This window comes from Notamacropus eugenii, chromosome 1 (genome assembly GCF_028372415.1).
Source record: "Notamacropus eugenii isolate mMacEug1 chromosome 1, mMacEug1.pri_v2, whole genome shotgun sequence".
Taxonomy (NCBI): Eukaryota; Metazoa; Chordata; class Mammalia; order Diprotodontia; family Macropodidae; genus Notamacropus; species Notamacropus eugenii.
Window position 1 is genome coordinate 402869908 of NC_092872.1, and position 27846 is coordinate 402897753.

At 36.2% G+C, this 27846-nt stretch overlaps 1 protein-coding gene across 2 annotated transcripts in view; it reads left to right on the top strand.

The window, feature by feature from the left end:
• Positions 1 to 27846, top strand: part of RANBP17 (RAN binding protein 17) — a 331100-nt gene that overhangs the window by 224690 nt on the left and 78564 nt on the right. For both annotated transcript variants that reach the window (XM_072630957.1, XM_072630955.1), the window contains exons 17-20: positions 7053 to 7116; positions 7205 to 7313; positions 20171 to 20274; positions 26445 to 26533. In XM_072630957.1, the coding sequence (XP_072487058.1) occupies positions 7053 to 7116; positions 7205 to 7313; positions 20171 to 20274; positions 26445 to 26533 (366 nt within the window). The remainder of the gene's footprint in view (positions 1 to 7052; positions 7117 to 7204; positions 7314 to 20170; positions 20275 to 26444; positions 26534 to 27846) is intronic.

Sequence of the window (27846 nt, forward strand, 5' to 3'; positions counted from 1 at the left end):
TGAACTATTCTTTGTTAACCCTGTCTGGCATTACATTATAAATATCTCAGAAGGTGGGATATGGCTTTTTTTTTCTTTTTTGCATAGTCTCCCACAAGGTCTGTTACAGTGTTCTTCAGCTAGTAAATGCTCAATGCATGCTGCTTTTGGTCTGACTGATGAACTAAATCTTTTCATCAAACCACCAAACCTCTAGTAAGTTAGAGGTCTGAGTGAAAGATATCTTTGTTTTCCAGTTCCTGCTTGTATAGACATTTAGCCTAATCTGATAAAGGGAAAACTTAGAACTTTGGAATTTTTGTCACTGTACTTAAGTTCTCTGAAGCAGCAGTGTGATGACTGGAGACCTAACCTCAGAAGCAGAAAGACCTAAGTTTAGGACCTGCATCTAGCACATCCTGGTTTACTGACCCAGGCAAGACTTTAAGACTGGAAGGTACAAAAAAAAGAGGTGCTGATCTTCATTAGAAGAGGAAATTCCTAACCAGGCATTCCTTATATTAATGAAAACCCAGGCCTAGTCACAACAACGACCACCCACTTCAACCGTATTTGGTGCCATTATTACCCTACGGTGATTTCTAACATATCATCTTGATAACAGATTCACTTCTATGAATATAGCATAGGCTGTGAACTCACTCTTCTGACAATGCTCAGATCAGCAGGTTGGGTTCCCAGAGATCAACTGCTCCTTCTAGTTACTGAGTTCTAAGAATAACATAGGTGAGGTTATTATTGCAGGGGTGATCCCTGTTCAGTATTTCCCAGTAAAGATCATTTGACCAGTTAATATCTCCCCAGTATTAATTAACTGATTAGGTTTTTACAAAGAGATATTAACTGAGAAGTTATAGAAATGGCTGAAGAACAGTAGCATCTCCCCAAACTCTGAGATGCATCCTCCCCTCTGCATGCCCAGTTCCTGAAGAGAGTAAATTCAAAACTAATGTGGTTGCTAGAAAGCATTTCTTCCCCTGATATCCAATCAAGACAGATACTTCATGGCACTGGATTCCTTTCTTCACAAATTCCCCACCAAATTCATTTCTGGGTATTGTACAGCCCATAGAAAAGTGCTTATAAGACACATCTCAGACTCCAAGTTAGTTCTCTGCTAGCCTGTGCCAAGGAGGTAGCTTCTGGGGCAGGCTCCTTCACGTTAGACTTATCTCTTGCTACTGCCATCAACTCCATTTGCTAAGGAGACTGATAACTTTTCTGACCTCTGAGGTTCACAAGATTACCTGGACCATTCCATCTCGCCTAAGATTAGGAAAGAGTAAACAAGGCACTCTGCATTCACATTCATAGTCACTTGGAGGCCTGGGAGCAGGAACTGCTCAATGCCCTCCCTCCAACCTAGAGGTTAGTAGTTGTTTTGGTGGTAGTTCTGGCCTAGCTTGCTGTCAGGGAAGAGGAAGAAAAATATGTACTCCAAACATTTTTGGTTGTACTTATTTCTATCCCAGCAGCTAACTAAAAGGCTTTTTATCATAGCACAATAAACTGACAAGAAACAAGATCTGCATGTACCCAAGGATGGAGGTCCTAGCCCCTCCGTTAACTCATACCCAGATATAAGCTTACCAGGTTTCCCCATGGCTTGGTACCTGGCAAATTATATGGTATATTACTTAAAGTTTAGGGCTAAATTGACCCCATTAGTTGAATAAGGTATAATTCTGTCCTCAAAATGTGTATATGATAGCTAGTGTATATAAAGCACATTAAGATCTGCGGAACACTTTATGTATATTATCAGATTTCATCCTTACCCTCAAAGGTAGGTACTGTTACTATCCCTATTTTATAGTTGAGAAAACTGAGGCAGACAGGGGTTAAGCAATTTGCCAGGCATCACTCAGCTAGTAAGCATCTGAATCCAGATTTGAACTCAGGTGACTCATCTAGCATTTTATCTGCCTCTGAGCTGCCTCTCTATATATTTCTTTTTTTAGTTAAATTTTTTTCTCTCAGCAAAAATCTACCTTCTTTCCACCCGACTTAGAAAGAAATACAAAACCCTTAATATAAACATGTAGAATCAAGAAAAACAAATTTTCTCATTGGTCATGTCCAAAACTGTATACATACATACATATTTATGTCTCACTCTCTCTTCTTGAGTACTTCACTTCTCTTTCAGATGAGAGGTAGCATGTTTCTTCTTGAGTCTTCTGGAATCATGGTTGGTCATTATGCTGATGCTGACCAGATTTCCTAAATCTTTGAAAGTTGTTTGTTTTTACAATATTGTTGTCATTGTATAAATTGTTCTCCTAGCTTTGCTTACTTCACTCAGCATCAACTTATGTAAGTCCAGTTTTCTCTAATATGATTCTTTTCATCATTTCTTATAACAATTATATTCCATCACATTTATATGCCATAACTTGGTAAGCTGTTCCCCAGTTAATTGATGGGTACCCCTCAGTTTCCATTTCTTTGCCACTGCAAAAAAAGAGGTACTATAAATATTTTTGGTGCATCCTTAAATAGATTTACTTAGGAATAATCTCATCTTTATGATATACTCCCTCTTGTTCCCTCCTCTTCCTTTTTCCCCCTGCTCCCCCATCTCTCCTGTTTCCCTATTTAGGGAAATGTATTTATGTAACCAGAGGCAGCCAGGTGGGGCAGTGGATAGAGGACCAAGACTAGAGTCAGGAAAACTCATCTTCCTAAGTTCAAACCTGTTCTCAGATACTTACTAGCTGTGTGACTCTGGGCAAGTCACTTAACCCTATTTGCCTCATTTTCCTCATCTGTAAAATGTGCTGGAGAAGGAAAGGCAAACCACTCCAGTTATCTTTGCCAAGAAAATCCCAAATGAGGTCATGAAGAGTTGAACACAAATAAAAACAATTGAACAACAAAGTTTATGTACCCAGCTGTGTGTGTATGTGATTTTTTTATATTCTTCCCTTCTTTGACTAGTTCAGATGAGAATGAAGTTCTGGTATCAGCAGCGCCCCATCTGCCTCTCCTCGTTTATATAGATTTCTCTTTACACAGCCTGATTATGTGAGATAATTCTCCCTAACTTTCCTCTCCCTTTTGCTTTCTAGTATATTCTTCTTACCCACCCTTTCCATTCTTCTTTTAAAATTGTCAGAACATAACAAAACCACTGCTGGTCCCTCTTTCTTATTAAACTTCCCTGTAGCCCATGATGATGATAGGATTCTGAGAGCACTTAGTGACCATACTAAAATGAGAGCACTCACATGCCCATCATCTTCCCATGACAAAAAGTAAATAGTTTATCTTTGCTTTGTCTCATATGATCTCTCACTTATATTTACCTTTTATGTTTCTCTTGACTCCCTCATTTGTCTTTCATAGTTTTTTTTATGCCACTCTGTCTTTTCATCAGGAATGCTTGGAAGTCCTCTAGTTTATTAAAAGTCTGGTTTTTTTTTTTTCCCTATTGGATTATACTCAGTTTTGCTGGTTAAGTTATTTTTGGTTGTTAGCTTTTAGCCTTTCTCTTCTGGAATATTGTATTCTACCCTAGATCTGTGACCCAGAACTAGGTAATGAATTGCAGAGCTACTAGTTAGCACCTTTTCCTACAAACTACACAACTTTCAGCGTCTCTATGTGTATCTAGGACGTCTTACCCTGATAGCCTCTCCCTGCCTGGAATGCTCATGTGTAGCATACTTCCAGCTAGATCCCATCCCCATTGTCTCTTTGTCAACAATAAGATAGATAAAATATTCACTGTGAAATTTTTCTTGAATTTCCCAATCAGGATTTGGTCTGGTATGTTTTCTTGACCTGTTAGAATTTATGAGTAAGGAGCTTTCTGTGCTTCTTGCTGCTATTGCATCATCTTGGCTCCACTTTCATGTGTATATTTTAAGCATTCTTCTTTAACCACACCATCATCATAATCTACTCAGTACTTATTAATTTATTTTACTCTTTTACTCACTGAGAAGTGTTCTAAGCTGTATGGAACTATTAATATGCTATTCTGTTACATTAAGGGACCAACACATTCTCATCCCATTTAGTAAAGTAGAGAAAATAATGCTTGTGCTACTTATAGGTTATTGTGAAGAAAATTTGTAAACCGTGAAGAGCTATATAAGATTCCCCTATTCTTTTCCTCCAACATTTTTCTCTCTAGCCTTTTCCTATCTATTAGTAATTTGTCATGCCCGCCTTTGCATTTCTTGCCTAGTTTTTTCATAACTGAATGTTTAGAAAAAAAAAACTTTTTGGCAGTTTTACTACAGTTAGCCAGTTAGGCAATGTTTGTCTGTACCATGAAGCCAAATTTATCCATAGAACTGGAAGCCAAGTAGAAACTGTCCTGTGTATCTTCTTAGTAAATTATTCCCTTCCATAAAAAGTTAGGAAGCTTTCTCTGCTAGGACATGAATCTAGCAGTACACTATTTTCTTTATTTTTTTTCTCTATTTCATCTATAGAAATATGGCCTCTCTATGGCCTAACTGGCAGTTACTGAAAGGAAGCTTCCCCATTCAGTGATAGAGTACAATTGAGTTCTCATTTGTGATCTTCCTTATTCTCCTATTTGGTTCACCAGTAACCTAATACTGATGCTTGCAAGATACCTCTCTTTTCCAACTTTCTTTTGTGTGCTGTCTTTCCCCATTAAATTGTAAGTTCCTTGAGAACAGAGACTTGTGTTTCTTTTTCATTGTATTCTCGGTGCCTAGTCCAGTATCTGGCATATAACAGCCTCTTAATAATAATTTATTCACTGATTGGTTTGACTGACCAGAGGAAACTCTAAAGAACCTACTTACTCAGAGAAGAATGAGTTAAAAGTGAAGAATATGTGTCCTGCCCCTCTTTCTTTTTCTTCTCATATTCTTTGTTTGCTTTGATTCGGTCTACCTTCCTTTTATGGCCATAGCCAGCCTTGGGTTCCTAGGAGGAAATATAAAGTCATAGTATTTATGCATATGAACCTGTTTTATTATTATTTATTGGCAAAATGAAAAAATGCATTCTTAATTATTTTTTTCTTTAGAATGTAATTAAAAGGCACTAAGGCTGGCCTTGGTACAAAGTGCACAGATGCAGTTTTGCAGCAAATGTGTCTTTGGCAGAGTAGATTCTTCCTGTGAATGTTCTTTTTATTACTTCCATAAATATTCTATTGTCAAAACATGACTTGCTGTTTATTAACAGCACTGACAGAAAGATTCCTATTAATGGCAACATTCTTATTTCCCAAAGACCCTGTCACTTTTAACTTTGCAACTGCAAGAAAATTTGTATATGGTAATTACTTAAGATGTTTCTTAGTTTATTGATTCTTTCCTCTATTAGCCAAATGAAGCTTGAGTGGCAGTTCCTCCATTCAGTGAATAGCATTGTAAAGTCATCCAATTTCCATGCTGCGTAGGCAATGAAGGACTTTCAACTTATCAGCACTGCTTCTGCCTGTCAGTCAATCAATAAACCTTGTTTATCAAGCACTCGCTATGAGCCGAACATTGTTCTGTGAGAAATTAGTATATGAACTGACCTTTAAGTGTATAGTCTAATGGATAAGACAAATTGTAAATACTACAGATACCTACAAGAATAACAATAATGCCATATCCATATATGGCCCATAACTGTTTGAAAAAAGCATTTTCACATCCCTTATTTCCTATGAGCTTTATAACAACCCTCTGAGTGAGATAAGTGAGCCGGTATTATCATCCCTGTTTTACAGATGGGAAAACTTAAGCTCATAGAGGCTAAGAACTTACTCACGGTCACTGAGCTAGTTACTGGCAGAGCCAGAAATAGAAATAAGGAACACTTTACTTGTTAGAACATAGGCTTCTCACAAATAGGGAATCTTTTTTGCTTTTTCTTTGTATCCCCAGCATTTAGCATAGTGCCTGGCATACAGTAAACTTTTAATAAATGATTGTTGATTTAATGATTCACCATACCACTTCATAAATGTCTAAAAAACACCAGTGTAGTTATAGGGAGATATGACTGTAGTTGATCTGTATTTGGGAAATGTGAGAGAGAAGAGATTCGATCTACAGGGAAATTATTCTTTAGATTTGTACTGCATGACTTCTGAGGTCCCTTTTAGGTCTAGCCTTCTCTAATTCTATGCATGTAACTTGTGGGAGAGTTTGGAAGATTTAGAAGAGTAGACCTTTGGGAAAGTAAAGAAACCAGGTAGACTGAGTCTGGATAGTGTCTTGAACCAAGTTTCAAAGGTGTAAAAGCTTATATACTGTATTTGTATTCTTTGGCAGAGAGAGAGAAAAAAAATCAAAAGTAGAAGAAAGGATTTAGGAGTATATAAAAGATGTAGCAACTGGATTTCCCTTTTAGAAATTGGCAAAAACATAAATTGAGGTGTTCTAAAAGATAAAAGCAAAATAATGGAATCAGTTATGGGTGAATTCAGGAATTCATGATTAGCCCACTTTTTGAGTGTAGCAGAGTTCTTGGTCAAAACTCCTTTCTGTTCTCCTCTTTGCCCCCCTTTTCCTCTGCTCATAGTGCTCAAAGTACAGCGGCTGAGAAATGCTGAGCTGCTTCATCAATAGATGGCACATCATGTACTGAGCTCCCTGGAGAGCTTTCTAATCTCCCATCTGAGCAGGATTTTCTTATCATTCTTCTGGCAGAGCTCATTGCTTCTTCGAGTTGAGTAATTTTTTTCTCCATTATGACTCATTGATAATTATTTTATGATAAAATCACATTAAGTAAAAAGAAGGTCTAAAATAACATCCAAAATTTAAAAGGGGTCAGTTTTAATTTTCCACCATCAAGACTTTAATACTAAGAGAATTCTTATCTTAATTATAAAATTCATTCTTCTTTTTCATGACTAGAATTCTATATGAGATAGGAAAAGTAATTGCACTGGTTAATAATGGATTATTACTCTGACAGTGAAAGACATTTCTATACTGTATTCTTTTTTTTAGGATTAATGTTTATCCCTCATAAGAAAAAAAACAGTATTATACTGTTGTTTTGGTTACATGCTTGTAAAATCATATTCCTCCCGTAGAACAAATATCCTTGACTACTATTACTTATATTCTTTTAAAAAAACTGGTGAAAATAGAGGCTGTGAAATTCATGCTTCAAAACCATACTGTAAGTCTTATTGTCTCATCAGTGAATTCAATGTTTTTCATAGTTTGGCACAGCATTTTAACTCAAGATGCCATTTTGTTTTCGTTAGAGTGAGCACTTCCCTTTTCTGGGTGTCAGTGAAGGCTACAATCTTAGTGACCTCAGATGTCGAACAACATTCTACACAGCTCTTACTCGCCTCCTCATGGTTGATCTAGGTAAGGTTACTAATGTCAACTTGATAATAAGGAAATGAGAGTGTTTGATTTGCATTTAAAAATCAAAGTATACATGAGTAGAAGACTTAGCCATCCAAACTCTACTACTTACTTCCTGTGTGACTTGAAGGAAGTTGCTTAACTCTCTGGGCCTTAGCTTTCCTCATCTGAAAAATGAGGGACTTGGAATAAGTAACCTTTCAACTCCCTTCAAGTTCACAATTTATGATTCTGTGGTATGATATTTCACTTGCTAATTTTTGCCATCTTAGGGCATTTCTAGGAGCTCTTGAAATTTTGGGCTTCTATTTGCTAATATCTATTCCAGAAGAAAGACCTTCAAAAGGCAACTTATGCTTCTCCTCTCCAGGAGTTCTTTCATTGGCCACTCACCTCAACCCCTGTATCCAGGACTTTGGAACTAACAAGAGGACCAAAGTACAGAGCCCTTCTTCTCTCCCAAAGGGAGCAGTTGGGTCCTTGTCTCTTTAGTGCTCTCCTAGGAAACATTGCTACTTGAATGAATGTAAGTTTTTGCTTAATCAGAGGAGCACGTCAGTGAATGTGCCATTTGTAGCTAAAGCTCTCAAAATTTTAGAGCCTGAAGAATCTAAAGAAAGATCATCTAATTCAGTGCTCTCATTTGTCAGACACAGAATCACTCCCAGAACATGGAGGAACTGGCCTAAGACTCCAGGGCTCAGAACAACCTGGGGCCTTTTAACTCAGTCCAGGGCTCTTTTGACATTGAAGTGACACTGTGGGTTAGAGTGCTGGGCCTGGAGTCAGGAAGACTTGAGTTCAAATATGGCCTCAGATACGTACTAGCTGCATGACCCTGGGCAAGTCACTTAACCCTATCTGCCTCAGTTACCTCATCTACAAAATGAGCTAGAGAAGAAAATGGCAAACCCCTCTAGTATATTTATCAAGAAAACCACAAATGGGGTCATAAAGAGTCAGACACAACTGAAACAACTGCAACCAAGGCTCTTTCCATTAAACTTCAGTGCAGATGATGGGAATTAGTTCTTCCATTCCATGATGATGTATTGATTGATCTATCAGCTTAAATATGAAATTTTTACTGTGATAATACTAAAAGAAAGAATGATGAACAGCTTTGTGCTATAGATATAAAGGCATTGCTCCTTGTAATGGAAACATGACAGAGTCACTCATATAGGTAACGATGCTTCTGCACAGGAAGCATTTCTGTGATTCACTGGAATAAATTATAAGAAAGACAAACTGTAGAAAGTTTAGAGAAAAGTGTCCAGAATGATTAAGGAGCTGAATGGGATTGATTTCTAAGGAAAGATTAAAAGAACTCTGTATGTATAACTTGGCTAAGTGACAACTAAGGCTGGAGGCAAAGAGAACTGTCTATAAATATTTGAAGAGTGTAAACCAGGCATGCAAAACCTGATCATCTGGTCCCCCTCGGCAATAGAACATCTGACTGAGTGACAGTTGGGCACCCCCACACTGGCCTCGATTCCAGGCTTCTGGGCTGTGGGGTATCCAGGGAGAGCAGAACAGCCTCATAGTCTTTGTCCATCATCATCTTCATCACCAGAAATATGCACAAACAATGTGTGAAGGACAGAGCTGGACCCTCTTCTGGATACCAAGAACCATAAAATGGCCCCTACCCTCACAGAGCTTACATTGGAAGAAAAAGAAAATCTTTCTGTTGCTCTACCTTTTTGATTAGTATCTTTTTTTCATCTTAAACATTTTATTCCTGCAAAGGAATAAAGAAACCTCAGAGATCATCTAGTCTACCTTCTTTGTTTTGTACAGAAGGAAACCGAGACCTGTAGTGGTCAAGTGACTTCTCTGCTTCTCTAGGCTGATATCACAGTAAATGACAGAGTGCAGACTCAAGCCCAGGTTTTCTGGCTCCAAATCCAGCTCTCTGTCCACTACACTAGAGAGAAAAGATCTGGATTTGAGTTTTTGCTGCTTGTGTGAGTTTGGGCACGTCACTTCAACTTTGTTTTGCTTAATTTCCCTACCTAGAAAATGGGAATAATCCCTGCCCTTTACCTCCCTCACACAACTATTGTAAGGATCAAATGGGAAAATGCATAAATGTATAAACAATAATGTGTTATCCAAACATAACGTGCTAAGGCTATTAATGCTTACTTTTATGAATATGAAGCTGCTGCGTTATTGATTCCTAATAGATATTGTCAGAACTCCTCCCTTTTCCATTCTGCATGTATTAAGGCCCAAAGCTGCCACTGCTGTTCAGAATAATCACAGAATATAGTCAAGTGGTGTATAATCATACCATCATTATGGTCCGTTGCACCCCCTGTAGCTGCTGATACCCAGAAGCATACAACTTTGGCCATAGGCATCTCAAAGAGGGAATGAGGACCAAATTTTTTCCACGAGTTATTTGAATGTTCAACTCTGTTGCTTTAGAAACTCTATGCAACATATATTATTTTGCTAAATTGTGTTGAACATAAATATTATTATTTGAAAGTTTCTCTCATCTACTAAGCTGAATATAACAGTACTCTACATTACTAAGCAAAGCAATATGACTTTACAGTTTTATTTAAATAGTAATAGTAAATAGGAAACAATGCAACATTTTCTTTTAAATAGCCCTCTTAAATAGAAACTATTCATATGCAGAATGAGTAACTGTGTTGAACAGGACAAGTTAAAGTGTTAAAATGTTCATTCAAATGAGTAGATGACAAAAAGCCTCCATAAATTAAAAGAAAAAAGCAGATGGGTAGCCTTTTCATATTACTGATTTACTTACTCAGTGGATAGGATTCTTGGATTAAAATGAAAAACAACTTTTAATTGAATTTGAAAAAATAGATTGAATATGTTTTATGTCTGAGCCATGCTCACTGGAGTGATTAGAAAAGGGGAAGGAAATTGGGTGTCATATTAATTGGTATTTACTTTGAAATGCATTTTGGTTTTTATTCAACAATTTGTACTTTCTAAGAATTTAATTAGACTTGATATGCCCAAGATTATATTTCTGATGAAAATGGGCTTTTTTTTGGCAATAAAGAATCGTACCACTTTATCGAATTGGTCCTTGGCTAAACAAAAAGAAATACCCACTCGTGTAAAGAGCAGAACCGTCAACACTCTTGCTGCTACATGTCATCAAGATATTTTCCCTTTTCAAAGTTTGGAAAATGTGTCTGCATTATCAACCATTTCCATTTTTCTTCCTTTTCTGTTCTGTAAGAAATTGTTAAATTAGGAAGCCAAACACTGTCTCTGGAGACTCTGCGTATGCAAACCAAGCAGGGCAACCAACCCCATGGGCAGATCCATGCACCCTTCCAAGAATCACTTCAGGTTCCCTAGATTGTTTTTAAATTAACTTTGTCAAACTAATAAACTAAAGGAAAGATAGTATTACCCAAGCCAGTCAATGAAGAATCTCTAGGGTGCTGTTCAGTATAAAACCCTTCAATGTGATAGAAACATTCTTTTTAGTTTAATATGAACAAGGGTGAATTGAGTTGGCAAAGGGAAAAATGAAAATAGCTACAAGGAGGCTCTTCTTCCTTATGGAAAACCTAATAGTACTGATGGTGAATTGAGGCTGTACCAGTTGTGAATTTTGTATTGATTGATACCATTAACTTTTTATCGTGTGGACATTATGTGATTGCATTTTGAGTCAGAGTGATCATAGTGTGAACATATGTTTAGACTTGTTAGTACTTGTGTTTTCCACAGAAAATAAAATTCTGTGCAATTGATAATTTTGGGAAAAGATGAAACAGTACTATTTCTTTAAAAAAAAATACATTCTTAGAGTGATTAGTGATATTTCTACCTTTGTGTTTTAGGAAGGTATTCCAACAACTTGAATTTGTCACAAAAAAAAATTGATATTTGGTATTCCTCCAATTTTATATTTATGGAAGCAGATGTAGGATTAAGTGACCTTAGTATATAAAAGAAGGTAGAAATTAGAAAGTAAAGAAAATAGGGAAAGTTTCCATTTTTAATTACTTCTTTCTTTTGTCCCAACATTTCTCTGTATTATTCTTCTTTCTTAATCATTAACAAGCTTCCCTCTTTTTTCCATTGTAGAATAAATACTGTCCTGTGTTTTTTGATTGATTCATTTTCTGATCAGGATGGAGAGGGGGAAAACCAGACTTTCAAGGTTATGAAGTTATAGAAGATTCCTGATTACTGTTTAACACCTCTGGGTATACCACAATCATACTCTCAAATGTACAAATGGAAAAATATGAATCCAATATAATTTGGGGCTTTATTTTTATGGCAAGTAGTGCTGAAAGGCACCTTAAATTAAAGGTTTTACCTTTATTCTCTCTCCACCACCCCCAAATCTCCCTGCCATGAATAAAAGATAAAAAAAAAAAAAACCTTCTGGTTTCCCAGACTCTATCTCTGCAAAACCAAGCAAATAAGAATCCCGGTCAAAAACAGTAAATGAAGTTGATGGATATGAAGACTCAATATGAACATCTCACCTATGTCCGTCAGTTGGCCAAGACTGTCTGCAAAATAAACGGTGTAAGGGGGAAGAGGTAGAGAAACAGCTGGAGGTACTTAGAATCTATAATGAGATAATTAAGACTAATTAGCTGGCCCTGTAGGCATAAAGTAGCCCATTAAGTTGAGATCCAGATTTAATAATGTACCTGTTTTTAAGGGTAAAGAACTCACTGTGCTCAAGGGAATAAGAAACTTTAGGGATGGCACTTTTTGAATTGGGCTTTTGAAAAGGGGTAAGCAGCAAAGATGTACATCAACAACTTCTCTCCTAGATATTGAAACTAACAACTTTGGTTCCTTAGATTCTTGTTAAATGCAATGTATCAGTTTCTGAAGAGAAAATTTAGAATATTATTCACATCTACAAAATGCGTATAAAAACAAAGTTTTTAATGATTATATCAAATTGCAACTTCCTCCATTCCAACAGTTGCAAATCCTGGATGTAAATATTGTATTCATAGGCTTTCATTGTTCTTTTAACCCAACCTGTGCACCAAGGGTTCTGAACCATTTTTGTATCATAGACCCCTCTGGCATTCTGGTGAAGCCCTGGACCCCCTCCTCAAAACAATGTTTTTAAATATGTAAAATAAAATGTGTAGGATTATAAAGCCAATTACATTAAAATACAGTTATCAATTTTTTTTAAAGTTAACAGACCTCAAGAACACCTGCTTTAAATACTCAATCATGTGCCAGAGTACCTCCTTAAATGCATACAAAATAATAATGATAGTGAATGTAATAATATCAACTTACATTTACAGTATTTTTGCATCATTTTTCAATAGGAAATGCAAGTATTATCCTTGTCTCATTTATTTTTTTAAGGTTTCATTCGTGCTCTTTTTTTATGTTAACATCACTTTACACCAAGTAAATTACATAGCTAGGACTTGACATGAAGCCAAATCTTTGAACTCCAATTCTTTTTTTTTTTACATGAAAGAGGTATAATTTGGTGGCAGTTTTTTTACGTTTTCAACATTCACTTTTATTAGATTTTAAGTTCCAAATTTTTTCTCCCTCCCTTTCCCTTCCCCTCCCCAAGATGGCAAGCAATCTGATACAGGTTGTACATGTGCAATCATATTAAACATATTTACACATTAGTCATGTTGTGAAAAAAAGAATCAGAAGAAAAGGGAAAAACCATGTGAAAGAAAAAAACAAAAATGTGAAAATAAGTATGCTTCAATCTACATTTAGATTCCATAGTTCTTCCTCTGGATGTGGATAGCATTTTGTATATGAGTCATTTGGAATTCTCTCTGATCATTGTATTGCTGAGAAGAGCTAAGTCTATCATACTTGATCATCAAATAATGTTGCTGTTACTGTGTACAATGTTCTTCTGTGAATTCTAGTTCCTATGTTCTTTTTTTCCACTGTGACATACTAAATGATATGGGGATATGTGAAAATAACCCTTCAGGAAATTTCTGCCTTTATGTTGTTCAGTTGTTTCAGTCATGTCTGACTCTCCATAACCCTATTTGGGGGTTTTCTTGGCAGAGATATTGGAGTGGTTTGCCATTTCCTTCTCTAGCTCACTTTACATATGAGGAAACTAAGGCAAATCAGGGTCACACATCTAGTAAGTGTCTGAGGCTGGATTTGAACTCATGAAAATGAGTCTTTTTGATTCCAAATCCATATTCTATCCACTGTGCCACCTAGCTGCCCTTCTGCTTTCTCTGTGTTATCCTTAGAAATCTAATTGTACCTCCATGAATGAGCAAACATTTATTAATCACCTACTATGTGCAAGGCAGTGGGCAAAGTACAATACAAGAAGACCTCAGACTGAGGAACCCTTAGTCCTATCAGGGTTCTGCACTGCTCTTAACTTTCTGTTGTGATTCTGCACAAGTCAGAACCATCTTGTCTTCACTCAAGTTTTTTTAAGGCTACCTGGAGCCATAACTTGAATGTGCCAGACATCTCTGATGGATGCTGAAATGAAAGCTACAAGATTCTGAGAGTGGTCCTGCACTAAACACTTGTTTCTCACTATTAATATATTCCTGTCAGATCTCTGTCAGCTAGAGCTCTAAAATTGCAAGTCTAATTAGAGGTCTCAAAATGATAAATCATAGAAACCTAAACTAATCCTTAATAAAAAAAAAAAAAAACCTTTTCCCTCAAATGAAAGTTTTCCTAAAACCAAGAATGAAAACTTGCTCCTTCCAGTAGCAAATGATAAGATACCTGTTCAGTTGAAGATAATAACTGCCATTCAGACAGCATTGAAAGTTTCAAAGCACTTTACACACATTATCTTATTTGATCCTTTCAACAACCCTATGAGATAGGTACTACAGGTACTAAATCATCCTAATCTTGTAGAAGAGGAACTCTCAGCTGAGAGAAATTAAGTGACTCATCCATAATCATAATCATACAAATAATAAAGAGTCAGAGGACAGATTCAAACCTAGGTCCCTTCTGATTTGAAGATCAGCCCTCCTTCCCTTCGATTCCAACTACCTTGGGAATGGCTTGCTACCATTCCTAATGGTACAGGTAGTCTTCCACTTGCATTTCTCTACCAAGGACCTTGAATGGTCCATCATTTCTACTCAATCCCTTTTCTGTTTTCTCAACTCCAACTTGCTCCTTCTAATTCACCAAAATGGCCAACAGTCTCCCTACACAAATTCCAAAGGATTTTTCTCATTCATAACCTGTTGTATTAGAACAAACATATTTTAGGTTTCATTCCATGATGTCTTAATCTTATTAGTAGTTCCCATAATCTTATTAGTAGTTCCAAAATTACTAGGTTTAGTGACCATAACAGGATCACAATATTCATTTCCATCCTGTCTGTTTAAGGATGCTTGGAGGCCAGTATATTGAATGGTAACAATTTGTGTGTCACCATCCATATCCTTTTTCTACTGGCCAGGGGAATTTTCATAGTAGCATTATTTCTGACTTATTCCTGATGTTCCATCACTGGAGGAATCCATTGAGAAGTGAAAATCTAATAATTGAGGCAGAACTAGATCTCTTTCCCTCAGATTTAGGAATAGCAACCATTACTATATGCAAATAAAAGGAAATGTAACATTCTAAACTGATTTTATCTCAAAGATGCAAAGTAGATCTGTATTCATACCTTGAACAAAGGGGAGAGAGAACCACAAGCTACTCTAGAAATTGACCACTAGCCATGTGGGTAGTTACTAGTTACAATCAACAACTGTATTCGAAAACAGTGGTGTCTAGGGCAGATAGAAATGGATCCCTTGCCGGTCACATATTGACTTAGAAAATCACATATTAGCATTATATCTGTTGCACTGTATATTTATTTTATTAAATACTTCCCAATTACTTTTTCATCTATTTCTGAAGAACTTGGAAGTTTTGTGGTTGATGAATTATACACCTTTGTTCTAAAGTGTATATTGCTTAGGTATGAATGCAAGTGGAACATTGTGTTTTTGAAAATGTTTGACCCCACTGAACAGTCAGCAAGTACTTATTGAGTACTCCTTTAACAATATTGGACAGTGAAAGATATAGGTATGATTCAGAATCTTTACCCTGTAGGAACTTAGGGGCTTTTGGGGAAAACAAGTCAATTACACATGAAAAATCAGAGAATGGCAATAGATAATAAAATGCCAATTTGTGTGGCATATAACAATCCAACTTTATATTGTGGATATTTGTATACCTATTTTTATCTCCCCTACTAGATTGTAGCATTGTGTCTTTCACATAGAAGATACTCAGTAAATGCTTCTTGAATTTTAATTTCCTTTCAAATAGAAGTTGGTAAGCTAAAAACAATATACAATTTAAAATGATTTAGCAGTAAGGAGTCTATATATTTAAAGTACTTTCAATTCTAATTGTTTCCATAAATCTCTCTAAAGTTAATCTTCATGCACTAGAATTGGGAAGGAAGGAGTTATTTTGTACTCTTTGCATTTGTGTATATGCATACATATATAATATGTATATTATAGCTATATATACTTTTTGTGGTTAGAGTTAGAAGAAATAGGACCCCCCCCCAAAAAAAAATACGTGTTTAATTCAGTAACTACTTAAGTGTCTACTTTGTGCAGGGAATACAAAGACAAAAAAATATGGTACCTGTCCTGATGTTTACACAGTCTATTGAGGAGGAAGGGAGATAAAACATGTATATAAATAAATATGATACAAAGAGGGGTGTTGTGGTGGAGACAAGGGGAGAGAATGCTTTTAGCAGGAGGAATCAGGCAAGATTTATGGAGCAGGTGATAGCTAGGCTGGATCTTGAAGGAAAGAAAAGATTCTGAAAAGTACAGATGAGGGAATTCATTCCATGCATGGGATATCATCTACACAAATACACAAAAGCAGGAGATGACACTTCAAGCTCATAGAACAACTTTTAGTCAAGCTTGGCTAGAATGTAGAGTGCAGGAGGGGAGTAATGACATAAAGCTGGAAAAGGTAGATTAGAGAAAGATTACAAAAGCCTTAAATGCCAGACTAGGGAATTTTTTAATTATTACTCTTTAAGCAGAGGGAAGCCACTGAAAGATTTTCTTCAGGGTGATCACATTGTCAGATCTCTTCGTAGGAAGATTATTTTGTCAGCTATGTGTAGGATGTTTGGCTTGGAGAAATCCTGGAGATAGGAAGATTGATTAAGAAGTTATGCAAGTGAGAGGTGATAAGAGGCCCTGAATGAGGCTCATGGCAACATGAGTGGAGAGAAAGGGAACAATGTAAGCTATTGTACAAATAGAATTGATATTGGCCACTGATTAATGTGGGAGATGATACAGATAATTATGAGTTTAAAATCTATGTGTCTGCAGCAGTAATGTTGCCATCAACAGAAGAGTAGAAAGAAGGAGGTTTAGAGGGAAAGGTGATGAGTTCATTTTGGGGCAAATTGAAATGCAGGACTAGAAGTCAGAGGAGAGGTTAGAACTAATTGTATATATTTGGCATTCATGGGAGATTGTTCCATTTTTATCTGTGTATAGCCAATGTCTAACGCAGTGCTTAGCTGATAGGATAAGTGACTGGACTTGTAATTTAATTGGCATCTGGTACTTCCACTTAAGGAAATGCCCTCAGTCATTGCAGGTCAACACCCACTCTATAACTCATAAGATAAATGACTCAGAGGCAGCATGTTACAATGGAAAGGAGGGAAAGAAGCGAGCATGTGCCAGGCAGTGTGCTAAGTGCTTAATAAATATTTCATTTAATCTTCATAACAGAGGCAGGTGTGATTAATATTCTCATTTTACAGATGAGGAAACTGAGGCAGACAGAGGCTACTTAACTTGCCCAAGGGTCATACAGTTACTAAGTGCCTAAGGCTGGATTTGAACTCAGATCTTCTTGACTCCAGGCCATAAGACTATCCACTGGGTCACTTAGCTGTCTCTTGGGGCAGCTAGGTGGTGCAGTGGATAGAGCACCAGTGCAGGAGTCAGGAGGACCTGAGTTCAGATCTCACCTCAGATACTTGACACTCACTAGCTGTGTGACCTTGGGCAAGTCACTTAACCCCAATTGCCTCATCCTGGGTCATCTCCAGTCATCCTGATGAATATCTGGTCACTGGATTCAGATGACTCTGGCTGAGAAGTGAGCCTGGTGACCTACACAGCCCTCCCTCAGTCAAAACAAAGTCAAGTGCAAGTCATGTCATTATTTCTCTGATGGCATGGTCTTCTTTGTCAATGAAGGACAAACACACATAACTCATAATCTTAGAGAGTGGCTCAGAATGACTTGATCAGGATTAAACAGCCAGTATGTGACAAAGGTGGAACTTGAACCCAGGTCTTCCTGGCTTCAGGGTCAACTCTAGCCACCATCCAACACTGACTCTATGTACTTAATAAAGGCTTGTTGTTTGATAGAAGTGATAATTGAATCCATGAGAATTAATGATATCATCAAGGGAAAGAGTATAAAGAGGGAAGAGGACTCAGAAGAGAACCCTGGAGATGAAATGATTAAAATGGATGAGAGTAGTTAGTATGCATTCACAATATGTTAATATTGTTGCTGCTGCTGCTGGTGCTTCACCTTCCCCCCCAAAAAATTATATTTATGTAGGGTGCAAGCTCCTTGAGAGAAAGATAGTGCTTTGTGCGTGTTGTGTGTATGTGTATATGTGACATCGGTACACCTAACATAGTGCCTTGTACGTTGTAGACACAATAAATACTTGTTGATTGGTTATACAAAAGAGTGAAGAGTCTAAGTCCTAAGTGATGGACACCAGCATAAACAGTTACTGTTTCTTACTACATCTTCTATCATTGCCATTTCTCATAACACTTTTAAGAGGAAGGCATTTCCTCACCCCTAATCTCTTCACAGTAAGATGTGTATCTTTCCTTTAGTGAATGTAGTGATAAACTAGTATCTTCTTGTTTCTGTAATATTGGCACTCTTACTAAATATTTAGGTATCCTTTTTTTAAGACACTTTTACAGTGAGTTACTAATGAGACCCCTGCTCAGACCACGTTTTTAGATTGTGTTCTGTAGGTTTCCTAAAGAAAGACATTTTATGTTTCACTTCTCCAAATTATGAAAAGGAATAATAAAATCATTTTTGGAAAGTATTTCATCAAAGAAGTGTATGATTTCAGTGGCTCATTTGTGGTTTTTGAAATTATACTTGTTCTGTAATTTAGAGAACATTTGAGTGCATATTAATCCATTAGTCCATTTCAATCATTGTTATGACAACTATAAATCTAAGATTGCATTGTATATTATCATTAGTTAACAGATGGCATGTCTAGAAGGACTTAGAGACTGGGGAGAAGAGAGCTACAGAGTAAAGGAGAGCCAGGGGGAGGGGAAGAAAGAGGGAGGGAGAGAGAAAAGAAGGCCTCTGAGGCAGGAATTCTCCTCCTAGGGTCTTTAAACTTTTTAAAAAAATATTTTGATAACTGTATTTCAGTATAATTTGTTTCCCTTGTAATATCATATATTTTATTTTATGCATTTAACAACATTAAATGGACACAAAAAGCATGATCTCCTCTGCTCTGAGGTCTCTGGCTCTAAAAGTCTAGGAGTCTACAAACAGCATGCCCTTCTTCATACATTTAGTTAGCAGCAGATCCAGGATCAGAAACCAAATTCCAGGCCTTCACCTTGTCCTCTTTCCAGCAGACCACATGGAGCTATCATAAAGGCAGAATGGAACTACATAGCAGGAAAAGCATTAGAACCATTCTTCTACAAGTTGATAGAAACATGAGCCCCTTTTCCTTCAAACCCCTCAGCAGCTTTCTGCTACAGATTGTGCGAAACTGGGTTAGAGAAGGAAGCTAAGAGTATAATATGACAGAAAGAATACTGACAAGGAATCATATCATAGAACTTGGGCTCCAGTCCCATTGGAGTCACCAGTTATCATGTGACCTTGGGTAAGTCACTTAGCCTTTCTTAAATAAGAGACAATTATATTTCACCTACCTAAAATGAAAGGATTCTTGAAAAGTTCAAAAGTGGTCATAATGTATATCAAGGTGTTTTAAATGATATTGTCCAAAATATTTTTATGCGTATGGTAATATTACCACTGATGTTTTGTTAGATTCATAGACACTTTTGTATTCACCTTTAAGAATGAATTGGAAATTTCTCCAGACAAGTTGCCCACTCTTAGAGGTGAACTTCAGGCTTTACTTTCTTCCCTTGCTTTCCTTATGTAAAGAAAAAAAATCTAGATCAAATCTCCCATGTAGTTGTGGTGAATCTTTTTAAAATCTGAGCCCATCCAAGACTGTGTTCTATTTGATAAAGAAAAGCCTTCTTGCCCATTTATTTTTTAAAAATTAATTAAAAAGAAACACAAATAAAAGAGAATAATAACTTGCCCAACAATCTGGGCATCTGGGTCTGAGAACCCTTAAGGGGCTTGGCACCTAAAGAAAAGCCACTCTTGGTTATTTTGAGAAGAGGATAGATAGATCCTTGTCCCTGAGGCTTTGGAAGTATCTTCCCTTGGGGCCCCTGAAAGGCTTCAGGGTCTCCACTGCCTGAGGCAGAAGTCTGTCTGAGCCAGTACTGAGTCAGAAAAAAAAAAAAGCTACTTCTAAGTAGTTTTACTGTTTGGTTTGGTCCAAAAGAAAAAGGAAAACAGACTATAAATTGAACTAAAGACATAATATGTAAGGCATGCAAGCTGGGCTTGTTTGTGAATGCCTGATGACCTTTTGTGTTATTCTTGGACAGATTCTTCCGGGTGGACAGTGCACTCACTGCCTGGACTGGTGCACATAACATGCTTCTCAAACTACCGTGACCCTTTTGTTTCTCTATTAGGTGAAGATGAGGATGAATTTGAGAATTTTATGCTTCCTCTCACAGTTTCATTTGAAACGGTAGCTCAGATGTTCAACAACAACTTTAAACAGGAAGAAACAAAGGTGAGTTTGTTTTGGCAAATATGAAAATACATTAGAATTTGATCCAGAAGGTGGTTTTTGCATACATGCATTCATTTTATGCCAACCTGTTCCTATTGTGACAATTGCACATACTAGCGAGTGTTATTTTTCGTATAAATTCATATCATGACATCTCACATGAAAGCAACTTTGACTGAGGCCAGAGAATGGTTAGAGTCAGTTTATGATCAGATGGCTCAAATTCCCCTCTTGTGGCATTTGGCTTTTTTTTTTTTTTACTAGATTATTTCTTTGGGCTATTTTCCTCCAATGCTCAAGCCCCTGCCTCATTTTATGTTTTAGTATATTTATTTGGAGGAACACAAAATAATATACTTGCTAAAATACAGCATCCCTAAAGTTTTTTTTTTAACAAGAATTTATATAAATCAAGACTTTATTAAATGGCTAGGCATATATGTATAAATAGGAGCTGGTCTTGAAGTATTGCATTCTTAAGCTGAACAAAGTGATTAGGATAACTGATAGCTAAATAAGGTTTTTATGTGCCTGTGGGAGCCATATTAGGATTGATTTGACAAGTCAGTTCAGCTGTGGCAAGTCATACTATCTAAGACAACATTATGTTTTATTAGTAAAATCCTTAAGTGTAGCAAGCTGTTTGTATCAAAACAGGAGCATATTTTAAGAGGAGGAAGAGTTTCTAATAGAATTCACTTGGAATCCTTGGAAATGATAGTGTATCAGAGCTGCATTAAATAGATTGCCTCTGATTGTTATTTTTAAATGGCCAATAAATGCACTGAAGAGAATGTGGGCACCTTTGTAGATGAAGATGGAGTCACGTTTGATTACTATTTTGAAATATATCAGAAGTATTACCAATAATTTCAACTTCATTCCCCCTCACCACCACAAAATTGGCTCTAAACAGACAATAGAAGTTACTGGGCCATTGACAGTTATCTTTAGAATGCTCCTCCTGCCACAGAAGAGTTAGTAAAATTATTGTGTCTGTTAAGAATCTTTTGAAATTTATGTCTAGCCATTAATCTCATTCTTAGCAATTGTACCAAGTCCCCTAAGTTTTCATTTAGTACTTTAGCTAGGTTTTACTTTAATGACATTTTTCCAGATATTTTTAGAAGACTACAGAGATCTGTTTCAGATGTCACTTTAAAGTTGCTTTTGATGTTCTTTCTTGATAAACATTAAGCATCTACAATGTGCTGGGCACCGTCCTGTACACTAGGGAGCATCCAGTGAAGCTTTTCAAAACTAAGTGGAGAGGTTGAAGAGAACTTGCTTTCTAAAGATTGCCTTGTCTCATTTGAAGATTTCCTTACATTCAGAGTTTGTTTTGATGTAACCCTGTCTAGTTTGATAGAAACTGTCTTCCTTGAGTCATTTTTAATGGAGTTCCAAGGCTATATCCCTAAACCAGCAAGTTCTTAACGACCCTGGAAAGTGACTGCTTGATTACACTTTAACGGTATTTGCAAATAAAATCACAAGTAATTAAGGGGAAATCTCCAGGCTTTTGAGCAAGTTTGATGCATGATAACTGCCTGATTCAGCTTCATCTAGAGTAATGCTGTGTAGGCAACAGCTACTGAGATCAATAGCAACATAATGATAGTGGCAGAATTAAGTGAGTAACCTGAGAAGCGTGCCTCAGAATGCATGCAGCTGCCACAAACCAGGGCCACACAGTGCACTCCGTGCTTCCGTCCTAAATGTTCATCAAAAGACGCCCTGCAGGAAAATGGAGTTAGATGCTCTTTATTGCTGATCGTGTCTCTTGCCACATTTATCAGGGAAATTGGATTAGCAGTTGGCAGCTGCAGGTAGACAAGGTTCTGCAGTGATTAAATATGCAGCTTGGCTGCATTTGTTGTGACAGACCTTTAGTAAATTCTACAGTAAGCACCATCTGTCTAATTTGTATAAAGAAAACTTGGTGCTTTAAGCTACCGATAAAGAACTAAATCTGTTGCTTTATCATAAACAAAACTTTTGCTCTAAATGCTTTTAAGTGTAATTTATTAGGTTAAGGCTATTTTTCTATCACGATGAATAAATAATACATGCAAAAGTGCTTTCAGGTACTTCATTTTGCTAGTACTAGAGATAAAAACAGTCCTGTTTTGTTCTTCAATAAAGTGTTTAGTATTCCAATCCACAGGAGGTGATGCTGTTAAAATATCTCTATAAAAATGCCCCAAGACTGCCAAATTTATTTAATTTGCAACCTATACAACTCACTATTTTTAGATATTTTTTGGATTTAGATCTCAGAATGAAAGTAAACACTGATGAGCCATATTATCATATTGAAATACAGTTGCAGGAGGAGAAAGGCTGCAAAATTCTTAAATTTATAGCTCCAGTTTCCACTTAATCCTAATAGAATTGAAGAGGACATTGAATTTGTCTTGAGGGGTTTTTCTCCGCAAAGTAAGGAGAGGAAATTTTAAGGTGGGGGGGAAGCCTTTGTGACAAATACCTAATCCCAAAGAACATTATTTTTAGATATGTGGGTTTTTCCAGAAAAAAAAAATTATTGTGTGCAAAATATTGTCTGATATATCTAAGCCTCCTAAATATTTTCAGTTTAGATATGACATCATCAGTTTTAATGAAAATGAATGAAAAACTTCTCTGAGGAAGAAGAGCGGTTAAATAGCAACATGCTATCTTTAGTTGCTTCGTAAAAACTCCACTCCACCATGTTAAATTATTTAAAATCCTTGATTTTCAGCATGCGCACATTAAAAGTTTTCGCACTAAGTGCCAAATGTTGCAAACAGCACTTTAACAGAATGATTTTGCTTTGATCCCTGTAGCAGTTCCTGAATAATTTATCACAGGTTATTGCCTTAATTCTGGAGAGGGATAGAGCAATAAAGGCAGATGAAAACACTCCGGTTGAAACACCTTGGGGCCTGCTCATTCCTCTGACACGGCTCTTTTGTTGGAACTATTTAGAGGTTATTAAGATGTGTCTCCAGAATTAAGAGTGTGCTGTAAGGATGAAGACAGCCATCTTAATTCTAAAGACAAAGCACAATGACCCTTCACCTTTTTTTTCTTTGTTGTTATTATATAGTAGAATTATGAGGATAATATTATAGCTGCACCCAGTAGTGCCACTACAGTAAAGGGTCTGTCAGACTTTCCATTAGAAGCCCTGTTTTGGGGAGTCAGAAGAGAAGGAGCTGAGTTTCAGCTATTTCTCAGCCCATTTGTCTGGCACTTGGCATGCTAGCTGCCATTCATGGCACAGTGTATTAAGTGTTTATCAGGTTTTTGTTGAAATTTTTAAACAGGAATGCTTAGAATTTGAAAATCTCCAAAATGCCAGTGCTGAAAATATTGGTCACTTACTACCCTCAAATTAATCAAATGCCAACTATCTGCAATTTAGAAGGGAAAAAAAATATCTGCTTTGAAACACTATAAATTTTTGTTTTTTGATTTTTGTTTTAAGCATATACATTTTTATATATATACATATATACACAAATAAAACTTAAAATATATTTCCCCAAAACAGTTAAGCATAACAAAACAAAAGACTGATTGAGACTAATTATACATGCCACTGTGCACTCTTACTATTTACCATTTGTCAAATAACAAATAAATAAGACGTTTTTTCTTAACTTCAACAAGATACTACCTGATCAACCACTGTGTTTAACCTGAGTTTACTGTTTAGTGTCTGTTTTCATCATTGTAGTCAATATATATTTTGTTCTTTGAGATCTACTTTCTTTACTCTGTATCACTGTGCCATAGCACAGTGGCAGCAGTGCAGTTAACTGTGAAGATAATGCAAATCTTCCCAAGATTCTTTGAATTCTTCATGTTCAGTGCATTTCCATTGCTGTTAAGCTCTTGTCCCACATCCTATAATAGTTTGTTATTTTGAGATAAAAAGCACTAATACTTTATAAGCTTATTATGATTTTTCTACCCAGTTGAGTCCATTTGAACCACACTTTTGAGACAAAGTATATACGTGTATATATATGTGTATATATATAACGTTTTAAAAAATCATATCAGTATTTTAAGTTTTTCAATGCACAGTTGCTTTGAAATATTGTTGAATAGATTTCCCACCCAATTTTCTCTTTTCTAAAATTTTTTCCTATCATTTCCCCCCCAAAACAAAACCAGTAGAGCTGTACTGTAACCATACTTCAGCACATTAAAAACTGTCACCTTATAATCACCTTGAATAACTTTTGGCATATTTTAGTAAGGAGAAAAGTTGCATTAAATAGTTCAAAGAATGTTCAAGCTAAAATATATCGTAGAGATCACCCAATACAATCATCATTATCCTTTTTATGTGACTATTATCATAAATAGTAGTTTGTCTACAGCGTTGAAAAGGTAAAACCATGGAGTCTCCATTGTACTATGTACTACAGAATAATACAGATAAGGAGGAAAAGAGCCCCTTACCTTAATTAATTTATGGTCTAATTTGAATTGGCCAGTATCTACATGTTTTAAAATGCAAAAATAACCTTTAAAACATATGCAGATATGTGCAAATTAATATAACGTGAACAGTTGCTTTAGAACCACAAGAATAAAAGTGAAACAGAAAATAGGGTGGGATTACTTGGGGGAAGACTCCATGCAGGAGGTAGGTTTTGGAAGAACTATAGGGATATGCTGAGGAGGGGATCAGGAGGAGGAATATCAGGTGAGAATAGTAGCATGAGTAAAGTTATAAATGTGGAAAGGAGTTCCTCATTAGGTAATAGCAAGAGTAAGCCAGCTGAGGAACATCAAAGAAGGAAGTGCAGGAAAAAGGAGAAGGAAGGGAACAAATTGGTTGAGAGAAATAAGAACAGAAAGTAAGGATTCTTTTGTGATTATCATTCTTTCAATTAATGGCTCCATAGAAACAAAATATTTTACAAGCATTTCTTTAGTTAGCATTTTAGCTCATCATCTCCATGTAACAATGAAAATAAATATAAAAATAATATTTTAAGAAATGAAAATGTATGATTGCTGGTGAGAGCTGGTTAATTTAAACAAGAACTGTCACCTACTAGCCCTAAAATATGTTATTCAGACATTAAAATGAGATTAAAGGACTGAGTTCCTTAAAGAAAGGAACTGGGATGTTGGGATATATCAATTACATTTACCTTGAGAATTAGCATTATCCTTAATGGTAGCAGGCACTACCTTTCTAAAAAACCTTTCCATGTGTTTCCATAATCCATTTGACTAGTGAAGATGAGATGCACCATAAAGACAGAAGTGCTTTGGTAGTACAGTAGGCAGAACGCTCCTATTGAAACAATGGCTTCAGAAAGCACGTGGGCTGCCAGCAGTAAGCCAGCTTCCATGTTTGGGGTGGGGGGAGGGGGGGGGGGTTGGGGAAGGGTTACTTGTGCTCTTGCTTTGACATACCAGGCATCTGTTCAGGGACTTTCTCTTACTATTCCCAACCTCAACTCAAGCATGGCTCAATTACAGTTCCAAAATATCAAATCTCCTCCCTTTAGAGAAAGTTGTCCTGGTATCTCCTCTTCACTGTACTAGTGAGTGAAAAAAGTAGCAAAAATGCTTGTGGTGGTAGTAGTAAGTCACCTCACCAGCCTTACTCTGGTCCTGAATTGCCATGGTTACTCATTAATAACATGAAGTACAACGTGTGTTTCCATCCTCCTTTACCATATACTTTTAAATGCCTGAATATTTCCCATGTGGAATTAAATTTATATCATGGCTCTCTTTCCTTGTAAGATAATGCATATAATTTAGTCATTAATGCTGTGTCATCAAACTCACATAAGTAGTTTTCACTTATTGTTATTAAATAATGTCTAGACGGTGAGCATTTTTATATGTGTTATTAGCTAATTTTTTCCCATTTGGCACAATTCAAAAATGCAATATGTCAAGTAACTAAATGTTCCTAAGCCAATAGAATTGTTACTTGGCTAAATTTGTCAAGAGGGAGGCGGAATTGTTCAGTGCATTTGATTGGTTGATTGTGTAAAGAGTCTATGGTTTTCTATAGAAAAGCATCTGAGCAAGACATTTTAGCTAATGAATCAAAATCAGATATGTGGTCATTATTGGCTGATTATTACTCCATCTGCTCTATGCTAACGTGAAAATCAATTACTGTGTCTCTTTCCCACTGACAGCGTATGTTGATCGGGCTGGCAAGAGATCTTCGAGGGATTGCCTTTGCACTGAACACAAAGACCAGCTACACCATGCTGTTTGACTGGATGTATCCTTATTACCCTATGACAATACCAGCTCTGTGCACAGAGGGGTACCAGGCCCCTTGCATTAGCTTAATAGTATGGCACAGTAGGGAAGAGGAAACAAAGCTAAATGAACTAATGTGTAATCAGCTAAAAATTACAGCACAGTGGCAGCAGTGCAGTTAACTGTGAATACAGCATTTGGAAAGACAGCACAGAGAAGTCACTTTTTTTTGGTGGTGTTAACATTGATAACTTAGGAATCACACCAAAAAATAATGGTTTACATGGGTATTATGTAGAAAGCCTGATATATGTAACAACGGAAAAGAGAGGCCCTCTAGTTGGTTTTTTAAAAAGGGTTACTATCTCTACTTCATCTCAAGCAGAAGGCCTAGAAAGAAGCATTTTATCTCACGATGACTATCTAGATATTAATCATTATGCTCAAGGTTTTCATGACTATAAAAATATGAATGGAATTAGAGAAAGGAAATGATCAGGAATTTCACTGGATTCCTTTGCCAGTTCCCAGCATTAGTTTTGTAAAAAGAAAAAAAAAGACAGCAGAAATTCCAAACAATAACCAATAAATTAATTCCAAAAATAAATGATAGTTTAATATCAATCATATAAAGGTGTATATACCCTATGCTATATATTAATATTCTCTTCAGTAAATATATGTATTTATATACATATATATAAAACAGTTCTGTGATTTAAAGATTAAGTATTTTAATATGTATACTCATAATTTGTACTTTTGAAACACTCCTCCTCAAACTTCTTTGATTACCCAGATTAGAAAAGAAGATACTTGACTTAAAGAGAAAATAATAATCTTCACCCACAAAGACTATAGTTGTAGTTGTAGTCATTGCTGAGCACGTAAATGACAAAGGATAAATATTCTGGGTGTGTTTCAATAAAAGTTCTACATTTTAAAAATAATTTCATTCTAGATGTAAATATGCAGCTTACTTTTTCACTTGTTAACAAAATATTTTGGAAGCATTATATTCATATGAGAAGAGCAATGATAAGGATTTTTTCCCTTTCATTGAGATATGTATATTGGAGCACATAAACTGCATGTACAGAGAATATACATTCTGATATGGACAAGCTTGTAACATTCCTTTTGACTATGAAGAATGTCTTTAAATTCTCCTATTCCTTCACTCTCCCTAAGTAGGCCAGCTACCACTATCTTCATTCTTAATATTTAATAACTAATGAACACTTTCATTTACTTCAAAATATCAAATCTGTTGTCTCAAGTATGGAACTAATATTGATCTTGAAACTAAAATAATTGGACATAAAGTATCTG